General features: G+C 45.0%; 1 protein-coding gene across 1 annotated transcript in view; it reads right to left on the bottom strand.

Annotated features, from left to right (window-relative positions):
- OXSR1 (oxidative stress responsive 1) overlaps nt 1-10,522 on the bottom strand; it is a 100,482-nt gene extending 89,960 nt beyond the window's left edge. The window contains exon 1 of the mRNA XM_025203374.1: nt 10,412-10,522. Within this exon, the coding sequence (XP_025059159.1) occupies nt 10,412-10,426 (15 nt within the window). The 5' untranslated portion in view covers nt 10,427-10,522. The remainder of the gene's footprint in view (nt 1-10,411) is intronic.
- Nucleotides 10,523-11,181: the final 659 nt, after the last annotated feature.

Genomic DNA, 11,181 nt, shown 5'->3' with positions numbered 1-11,181 from the left:
TGCCCCGTGCCACACATCCATTTCCCTGCAATCTGTCTTTGAGTGCTTCGCTCTAGGAAGAAGCCTATGATGAAGACTACCAGGGAGGGGTTCCCTTAAATGCCAGACATGCATCTGGGGCAGTCCTTACTGAAGCCGTCTCAAACAGATGCCTTATTTCCAATTCACAACCCAGGAAGCAGCATTCAAAGTGTTGCCTTTTAGCTACCAGTGATGCATTACTGATAAAAAAAAAAACCCAAACATTTGGCAATGGACAATCCTTTGCGGGGGGTTGCATGCTTACCCTGAGCTGCATATGAAAACAGACACCTCCGATTCCAGGAGCTTGCAGCCAGACTTCTGTTTTAATGGCTCTTACGTCCTCCCTGCAAGTGTCATGACAAATGTCTTTGCCACTTCCAAGACAGTAAATTGAGCACTTTAGAGCTTTTGAAACACCCGTAAAACTGCTACAAACCATTATTTTGAATCAGAAGATATCGAATGGCCCCTTTATGGAAGTGTCACAAACGCTTTGATGGAAAGCAGCATATTGCATCTCATTCTGAAAGCATGTCCATTTACTCATTGGTACACGACTCAAAGTTGAGAATTAAATCGGAGAGGGGATGTGAGGCTACCAGCCAACAGCTGACCTACCAGTTAAACCTGAGTGCAGGTGCATGCGTGCATGCAAAGCCAGTCCGCTCCTGAGGCATGTCTAAAGGACTCTTGCTCTCCAACCACTCAAAGCAGAAGCCAGGTAAATTTGAGTTTAGTCCTTGCATACTGAAGCTAGCTCAGTGCATGAAGTGCTTACACAAACACCTGTGATTTCAAAGGAATCCAGAGTGCTGTTTAGTCAGGAGCAAAGCCAATACAGTGATTCAGATGTGTTTTGCACTATTATTTGGGAAGCTCAAATTAAATGAGCTAAGCCAAAGCAGGTCAGATATGGCCTACTAACACTACCCTTTGACCTGCAGATGTTCTGAGTACCGATAGGACAATCTTTCTCCCTTGGCTGAAATCCAGATGAAAACTTCCAAGGTTTTGTTCCACGAAGCATTATACAGGATTGCATCACAAAAAGTTGCCAAGTTCTGTACTCTTTGTGTCATCCTAACGTTTTAGTTAAGAAGCTATAAAATGAGAATTCATTCGTTTCCTTTCAGAGAGTGGCCATAAGTCAATTTTCCTTCATCCTAATCAATCTAAAGCCGGGCTTCAAAAAATAAAAGAAAGCATAAAAACTGGGAAGCAGGAACTCTGTTTTAGCCACAGAACGTCAAAATTAGCCTGTGGAACTCATTAGCACAAGACACGATTAAGGCAAACAGCTTGGCAGGCTTTAAGGGAAAAAAAAAAAAAAAAGGAGGAATTAGACAAGAACATCCAGAACTTCATTAAACAATGTTAAGAAGTTTGGAAAAGACATGAGCCTTCACCCCACAGGGCAAGGATCTCATCTGAGATTGGGAGGAAAATGTCCCTGAGGCAAGATATTCTATCTACTCTTATTCTTGGCATTTCTTGAACCTTCCTTAGAAGTCGCTGGTCCTGCAAGCTGGACTGGCATACCACCAGGCTGAATCGAGATGGCCGTGCATACGTTCAGATTTTTTACTTCTCATTCACTGCGTGACCTTGGGCACCTCACTCAACATGTTTCCATTCTCCGCAGCTCCAAAATGGGGATTGTACTTCCCCAGTACTGTCAAGATCAAGGTCTGTAAAATGCTCTGCAGATATTTGTGTTGGGACATGTCTCACTAAGCCTTACCTGCCCTCCATCCCCCACAATCATCTGGTAGCCAAATGACTAGCCTGTCCCTCCAGCGATACAAGCCACATTGGCAAACTAGTGAGTGTCAACATGCTCTCACTAAAACACCTCCAATATATAGGTAATTGCTTGTTATTAGTTATGGTTTGAGGCTGGTTTGTTTTTCTTCTTCACTGGCACCATCATTTCATCTGGATCAAAACAACAGGAGAAAAGTAGATCACTGTTTTCTTTTAGACACCAGACTTTCACGTTCCCCTCGTACTGACGTCCAACCTGAACTATAAGAAGATATGACATCAATCAGTAAAGTCATTAAGACTGCTCTGCTTCGCCTCAGCTGCTCATGTATTGAGGAATTAGATGGCAGAGCACCATGCCAGCTTGCAGTGACCACAGCCTTCAGGCTTTCTATTACTTGAGGTCCATGATACAAGGAGTGCGAGTTAACCCTGTGCCAACTGTGGGCACTTGGTATGTCAAGTTGCATACTGAACTAGAAAACCTGGAAAGTTGGCAGATTTGGGATTTTTACACATTTCCACCCGCTCAATCCATCAAAGCCTTTAGGCGTTGGAAGAAACAAAACACCCCTGTGAGAAAAACAGCCAGATAAGACATCCAGGATGCTTCTACTCAACCAGCTTGCTGCTTTTATACCAGATATATGGCACAGGTAACCCACCCATGGAAAGTGTCCTGCTGGAGCACGGCAGTTCAGGCAGCTTGGCATCACCAATGATTACCTGATGCCAGGCTGGTCAAAAGAAGATGCAAGAAAAACAGTAACGAGCTGTTACGGACTAAACTGTCCACATGGGAAGCTTTGATTAAGCCTGGGCAGTTGGTTTTTGTCTTACAGCATGAGTTTATACTTTTATAACTGCAACTTGAGCCCATTGCTCCCTGTTGTGTCATCTACCACCACCAAGAACAGTCCAGCTCCATCCTCTTTCGAACCCCCTGCAGGGAGTTGAAGGCTGCTATTAAATCCCCTCAGTCTCCTCTGCTCCAGAGTAAATAAGCCCAGTTCACTCAGCCTCTCCTCATAAGTCAAGTGCCCCAGTCCCCTCACCATTTTCATTGCCCTCTGCTAGACCCTCTCCAATCTGTCCACATCTTTTCTGTAGGGCAGGGCCCAAAACTGAACAAAGTACTCCAAACGTGGCCTCACCAGTGCTGAAGACAGGAAAATAATCACTTCCCTTGCTCTGCTGGCAGCACACCTACCAACGCAGCCCAGTATGCCTTTTGCCATCTTGGCAACAAGGGCACGTTGTTGGCTCATAATCAACTTATTGTCCACCGCAACCCCCAGGTCCTTTTCTGCAGAGCTGCTGTCCAGTCAGGCAGCCCCAGCCTGTCCTGGTGCATGGGATTGCTCTTTCCTAAGTGCAGGACTTTGCACTTGTCCTTGTTGAACCTCAAGGGATTCCTTTTGGCCCAGTCCTCCAATTTGTCTAGGTCACTCTGAATCCTAGCCCTACCCTCCAGTGTATCTACTACCCCTCCCGATCCCCGCTTTGTCTCATCTGCAAACTTGCTGAGGGTGAACACTATGCCATTTTCCAGGTTGTTAATGAAGACATTGAACAGAACTGGGCCAGGGACCGACCCCTGGGGCACTCCACTTGATACCAGCTGCCAACTAGACATCGAGCCATTGATTATTACCTTCTGAGCCCGATGCGCCAGCCAGTTTTCTATCCACCTTACAGTCCATTCATCCAGCCAATAACTTCCTTAACTTGCCTGCGAAAATGTTGTGGGAGACCGTACCAAAAGCCTTGCTAAAAACAAAGGTAAGCCACATCCACCAGTCTCCCTGCATCCACAGAGCCAGTCATCTCATCGTAGGAGGCAATAAGATTGGTCAGGCATGCCTTGCCCTTGGTGAATCCATGCTGACTGTTCCTAATTGCCTTCTTCTCCTCCAAGTGGTTTGAGATGGATTCCTTGAGGATCTGCTCCATGATTTGTCCAGGGACTGAGGTGAGGCTGACTGGTCTGTAGCTCTCTCGATCCTCCTTCTTCCCTTTCTTAAATATGGGCACTATGTTTGCCCTTTTTCAATAACCCAGGACCTCTTCTAATCACCATGAGTTTCCAAAGGTGATGGCCAATAGCTCTGCAATCTCATCAGCCAACTCCCTCAGCACCCTCAGGTGCATCCCATCCAGCCCCACTGACTTGTATATGTCCAGCTTTAAGTAGTCCCAAACCTGTCCTTTCGCCACTGTTGGCTGCTCACCTCCTCCCCAAACTGTGCTGCCCGGTGCAGTAGCCTGGGAGCTGACCTTGTCTCTGAAGACTGAACTGAAGAAGGCATTTAGCAATTCAGTCTTTTCTGCATCCTCTGTCATAAGGTTGCCTCCCCCATTCAGCAAGGGACCTACACTTTCCCTGATCCTCCTCTTGCTACCAACGCACTTGTAGAAACCCTTCTTGTTGCCATTCACATCCCCTGCAAGCTGAAACTCCAATTGTACTTTGGCCTTCCTGACTTCATCCCTGCATGCTTGAGCAATACTCATACTCCTCCCTATTTATTTGCCCAAGTTTCCACTTTTTATAAGCTTCCTTTTTGCAATTTAGTTTCCTGAAGAGTTCCCTGCTAAGCCAAGCTGGTCTTCTGCCATACTTGCTAGTCTTCCTGTGCTTTGGGATGGTCTGTTCAGGCACTCTCAGTAAAACTCCTCTGAAGTATAGCCAGGTCTCCTGGACACCTCTTCCCCTCAGTCTGGGTTCCCAGGGGATCCTGTTCATGAGTTCCTGAGCGAGTCCAAGTCTGCTTTTCTGAAGTCCAGGGTCCTTACTCTGCTGCTCTCCTTCCTTCCTTCCCTCCCTCAGGATCCTGAACTCAAATCAGCTCATGGTCACTGTTGCCCAAGTTGCCATCCACTACATTCTCCACCAATTCTTCCCTGTTTGTGAGCAGTGGGTCAAGAAGAGCATGGCCCCTAGCTGGCTGCTCCAGCATTTGCACCAGAAAGTTGTCTCCAAAACTCTTCAAAAATACTTCCTGGATTGCCTGCGCACTGCTATGTTGCCCTCCCAGCAAATGTGGGCATGATTGCATCCATCTAAAAAATGGCAAGGACAGTCCCTTTCTGAGGACAATGACTTGGTCACAGCGTGCTCTGCCTCTGCTATTTGGTAGCAGATCATGTCACTTCAGCACTGGTCCAGAGGCACTGGAGCTGGCACAATGTGCTGGGACGATGTTTTCAGTGAGCCCAGCCATGAAATTCTCTGCAGGTGGTGGCAGAGACACTGGGGAGAAGCCCCTGAAGATGACCTAGAAATCTTCATCCCACCAACTCCAAGCAATGTTTAGGATCCCAAGAGCACATGTCACTTCTGACAATAGGCAACGAGGAGCAACATTTTCTGCACAGACAAGGCAACGTTCTCCCTCCATCATAACCACATCCTAGACAGTGGGAAAAGCTGGCTGGAAAAATCATTACGGAGTACTCTGCCTTTAACATGTGTATTGCCAGAGGATTTCAAAAAGTTAACAACCCTCCAGTGGAAAAGGAGGTAAAAAGGAGGTTGAAAAACAGAGGTACAGATCTGGCCAGTGATTTCCAAAACCATGAAAGTAGGAGGGCCAGAAATAAATTTCACATGTCTAAGCTGTTTGCTCTCTATGTTAACCCCCACTTTTTAATCATATCCCTGCTTGCTGACTTCCTTTACAGCAATCACCACTTCTTCTGCCAAACTACAGTATCTTGGATTTATTTTGCTCTTTTTTCTGTACCGATTCTTGAGGCAAGGCTGGTATTTTATAGTTAAAACTGCTATAACACGCGGAAACACCACTCCACAGCTCTAGAGCAGCGGTTCTCAACCTTCTGCACCTTACGCCCCACCAACCATTTTGGCAAAAAACCCTGGTCCCACCATGATAGAAACAAAACCCCACAACACTGCACTGTTCAAGATATCTGCTGATTCATCTATTTAAAGTGCAAACAACTGACTTTTTTTTCCTTCAATAAGGCAATGAGCTGAAGTCCCACCTACATGACCTTCGAGTAGTTGAGAAACACTGCTCTAGAGGAGTGCTGAGAGAGCTTCCAACCACCGCGGGCGAGGTGCAAGTGCTACACACCCAGACACTCGCATGGCCCGTGTGCATTTTGAGACCTAAGGATCGGGAGCCTCAACCAGGCAAATCCTATCACTATCCCTGCTTACTCATACCTCTCCATAAAGATCCTCCATGGGTCCTCTCTTGGACTCCCCTTCAGTCAATCCCTTTTCAAAGCTTTGTATTACACCACAGTTGGAGTAAAACTCCTTGATTCAACTGATACTGTAAAAACAACCTTCACTTCTTTTCTTCCCCCTCAACTTCAGCAAACTCGTCACCAAATATTAGATCTGCAAAAATCCCAACTCTCTACTGGGCCAGAGGGAAAAAAAACATGCTTGTTCATACAGGAAACCACACAAAACAGCAGCATGGTTCCTCTGATCTATGCTATTGCACCCACTTTGCCAGGCAGATCCTGGGAATAAGCATCTCCCCTTCCCACTCCCAGTGAAGTCTAACAGTCCAGAGTGCTCTACAAAATTAGAGTCTGAAACCTTTATTCCCTTTCTGTCCCAGCTCACAGAGTGGGCAGTACTTTCTAACACAAAACCATGGATTTTGCTGCCTGGGGACAGACTGGAATGCTTGCTGTAATCTGGCTTTTGTGCTCAGATCCCCTCATCGGTGCAGCAGAAGGATAATGGAGCTAGTAAAACGCCAGACTGTTTATGCTGCTGTGAACTAGGGGTATAGGGTAGGGCAGGAAAGATTTTTTGCATTTCTTTTCACTGTATTTATGCCTTGAGTCCATTTCAGCCTGCCAAAACTTCAGCTGTCCTGCTAAAGAAGCCCTACAAATACAAATGTTGACGCTGCATAACTAAAGTTGTTCAAGCAAGAGCTACTAGACTTCTAAAGGGGGTGGAAATAGCTTATCTGAAAGACTGAAAACATTGGGACTACTAACAAACACTGCAGAAGAAAAACGAAAAGGACACACAAGATAAAAAGCAACAAATGATATAAAAAGAGTGATGGGAGTATCTCTTCTCCCCGTCTCAGTCATAATACACAAACAATCAGACATTTAAGGTCACAAATTCAAAGCTTACAAGTAAAAAATCCTTCTTTACAGAGTGGGACTATGGAATTTGCTGGCACTGAAGATCACTAGAGCCAAGAACTTAAATGGACAAAAGGGATGGGACATTTATAAAGATAGCAATACTCTGAATGATCAGAATAAAACTGAAATATTTTGTAAGGAGACCTTTTGTGAAGTGCATGTTACCCCAGATTTGTCTACCCCTTGGTAGGTCCTTGCTCCAAAGACCTTAGAAAGCCTAAAGATATCACATGAAGGACAGAGAAAGGATGAACCCATAAGGGAGGAAGAGAAGGCAGCCTACATTTTCAGCAATAAGAGAGATTTTAAAAGGGGTTCAAGCTTTTAGAGAAAACTGAGAAGCCATCTAAGTGTGTGTGTGGGGGGGGGTCATACCTTTTTAGGGGTCTCTACTTAACCATAAACCTCATGGGTCCTTCATGATTGTGGAGGACCATCTTCTCCCACTGCCATGGGACACAGCACTCTCCACCCTACTTGCCATCTCCTGTAATGAGCAAGGAGTGCTGAACAACATCTTTTTCTGAATTTGACACTTTAAGAGATTTACTGTTCTCACCAGGGAAGAAATGTTTCTTTTGTTATCTACGGCTTTGTTCTCACCCAGGGACATAACTGCATTCAAGCAACAGAACATTATGCTTAAATAAGTCTACCCTCTTTCACAACATACAAATTACTGTCCTCCAGATCCATTTTGATGCCTGTTTTCTTGAATACATGTAGCTACTAGCTGCTGACCTTTTAAAGTCTGTTTTTTCCGTTTACAGGTGCAGAAAGAGGTCCTTTCATTCCTGTTTTTACTCAAAACTATCCACCTAATTCATCACTACATTTTATTTTAAAATGACTGAGGTTTAGCGACATCTTGAAGCATGAATTTTCATCTTCACAGCAGTCCTGCAAACAAGTCTGCAAAAGGACTGGCACTAAATCAGGTCACATAATTAGAGCCCTATGAGAGAAGAAAACAGCAATTCATTGCAATCCTATTCATTATAAGATAAAACAGAGGTATTTTGAGGAATGGGTCAACTGGAGATTAAGATAAGTAATTAGAGGACATTTTATCTAAAATTGCATGCCAAGTCTCCAATGCAGCGCTTTCGAACATGACCCTTTTAGCTGAAATTGGCAATTAGGCAAACATTAATAATCTCACTTTCTAGTTTGTGACAAAGGACTTGGGAAGACTCACAAGGACTGGAAGCTGTTAAAATGAAGAAAGGATATGGTGCCAAGATCATGGCTGTAGAAGGGGAAGAGAAGTCAAGGACCCCTACACTAGCAAAAGCCATAAGGTTTGTTTGCAGCTGGTCATAGGCAGGGCCCAAAAAGCTTTACAGACAAATTGAAAGCTTCTTTCCTTGTACAACAGCATTTTTTTGTCTCTACAAAGATAAATTGACAAAACTTGCAAGCGTTGTTCCAATTTTACCTCGATATTGGGAGCACAGAATCTAAAATGAGTTGCCCAAGTTCATGCAGCAAAAGCTAGAAACAGAGGCCAGGAATCTGTGTCCTAATCACTGCACCCCACTGCCTAAAACAGAAAACAATCATCATTCACCGTGAAGAGAAATGGGAGCTGGTGATTAAGGCTACCGTTACTAGCTACCAAGACCTGGGGTTGGCAGGGTAGTAAGGGAAAGGGAGAGAAGGAAAGGAGAAAGAAAGGCTGGCCAGATTTTAAGTTAACTGAGGGGAAGTCCACTAAGGTCTAGGGACAGGGGATGTAAGGTCCTTGGGAAAAAGGGAAAGAATATGAAATCACTGAGCCTCAATGGGCTTGGCTCAGTGTTAAGATTATATGTACGCAATGCAAAACTGGGAGGGAAATCACTAGTATGTGTGGAGACAGAAATGAGGACACTGAGCCCACCAATATATCCTGTACAGTAGAGAAAGACTAAGTATGAATTACAACAGTAGTCCAGTGGTCTCTTCTGATTTTAAAGTATTAAGGGGTCCTGGTCAATTAGAACACAATGGGGCAAACATGGCACATCCACTGCTGCTCTGTAGCAATCTATACTCCTAGGAAAACTTCTTCACAGTCAGGGTGTCCAGACTGTGGAATAAACTCCCTCCAGAGGTGGTGCAGTCGCCTACCCTGGAAATCTCCAAGAGGAGACTAGACAGTCACCTCGCTGGGATCACCCGACCCCCAGTTGTCTTTCCTGTCTGATCCAGGAGGCTGAACCCGATGATCCTCCAAGATCCCTTCTGGCCTTACAATCTATGAATCTCTGCTCTGAACAGAGTCAGTGGTATGATTTGCCATACTACTAAGGTGTTTCTATGCTGCAAACCATGGCATCCTCTAGATAGGTCTAACATGGCTCTAAACAAGCTGGCAATCTTGTTGCAGCATCCCAGAGCTCGGCACAGACACATTTACCCTTCCCCTCAGATAAAGAATTGAGGGAGAGAGATTATAAAAACGACAGGGACAACGAGTAAGCTAGCCAGACTACAGGAACAAACTCCTCAATATTTTTAAGTTTCCTGTATGAACCCTACAGTGAGAGACTGCGGGACTTGAACCTATTCAGCCTCCACAAGAGAAGGCTGAGGGGGGACCTGGTGACTGTCTATAAACTCACTAGGGGGAACCAGAAGGGTTTGGGGGAGACGCTGTTTCCCCTAGCCCCTGCTGGCATAACAAGGAATAATGGGCACAAGTTGATGGAGAGGAGGTACAGATTGGACATCTGAAAAAACTACTTCACAGTTAGGGCGGCTAGGAGCTGGAACCAACTTCCAAGGGAGGTGGTGCTGGCCCCTACCCTGGGGATCTTTAAGAAGAGGCTGGATACTTACCTGGCTGGACTCATTTGAGTCCCGTTTTTGTTTTTAGGGTGAGTGGTTTTTTGTTTTTTTTTTTGGGGTTGTTCTCCCGCCCTGGTGGGGGGTCGGGCTAGAAGATCTATTAGGTCCCTTCCGACCCTGAAACTATGAAACTATGAAACTATTTTGCATCCCTCCCATTTTAGGTCAGATTGTGGAGCTCTCACCTTGTATTACTGTCCAATTAGTTCCACTCCAACCATGGACACTACTTAAATAACTGTTCAGTGCAAGGCCAATTATCTGATTCCTTTCAAACTTAAGGATAGAGTAGGGGGGAAGCCTACTGCTTGGGAGTGAGCATTAGCTGAACTGATGCAACACAGGGAGCACGGGACAGACAAGAGTCAGAGCAGCGCAGCAGACAAGTACTGTGACTGTAAAGAGCACTAAGCTTTTGGTCCATCTACAGCCTCTTGGTACTTTGTCACCTATCATGTGCAACATTTGGGGTTTTACTGGGAGGAGTGGGAGAAGGTCTGAGTATGGGACAGCACAGTACTTTGGGCCCCTCGTGCCAATAAATGGCCCCTTCTGGAAAGTTAAAAGCAACCCAGGGCCAAGCAGTGGCTTAGGCCAACTGGATCACTGCTTTCCCAAACCCATTCACATCACTGTTTACCAGAAGCTCATCCATGCTGGTCTGACATTTCTCAAGGTTGATTCGTTTAATTGCCACCTTCTCCTTTTTCGGGATACAATAGGCAGCTTGCACCACAGCAGTTGCTCCGCTCCCTGGGGAAGAGAGAAATGCACACAGTCAACACCTGTTCCTATACGCCCATTGCAGGAAGGCTGAAAAGTCAGAGATGCCAAAATTACAAACTCCGGCCACTGCTAATTAAAGATGAAGACCTGATGAATTCAGGCCCTTGGAAAGAAGTTCCACGGTGTTAAGCTCTGCATAAAATCAGGATGCACATATCAGAAGTGCTGGGTTAGCAAAACAGAAATAATGTAGAAATTCAAGATCATTAGAACAGCGTTGACAAATGAGGGAGAAACCTTGCCTTTACTCACCCAAGTAGCCCAACTCTAGGAGTGAGAAGGGCAAGACTGAGCCCTTAGACTGGGAGCAAATATTGTCACTGGATCTCTTTAACCTAGTATGTCCCACCTTATATTTTAGAAGCAATCTTTATTTATTTTTACTACCAACACTGCAATTAGAAACTTTTCAAATATTTATAAGTTTCTTTTCGCAGCTCCTCCTGTTTGGGCATTGAAGACAATACCAGATTGTTTCATTAGAGCCTATTCATTCATTCATTCAGCTCCAATTGTCTGATACCAGCACAAAGCCTTAGGGTCTGGGTTGCAACACCACAGGAGAACATTGAAATTCAAATAAAAAAAGCTGTTTACAGCCATTTAATGTAAAATTTGTTTAAA

Source organism: Alligator sinensis, unplaced genomic scaffold (assembly GCF_000455745.1).
Source record: "Alligator sinensis unplaced genomic scaffold, ASM45574v1 scaffold885_1, whole genome shotgun sequence".
Lineage (NCBI taxonomy): Eukaryota > Metazoa > Chordata > Crocodylia > Alligatoridae > Alligator > Alligator sinensis.
Note: the sequence above shows the minus strand (reverse complement) of the source record. Positions and strands in the feature narration are given on the sequence as shown.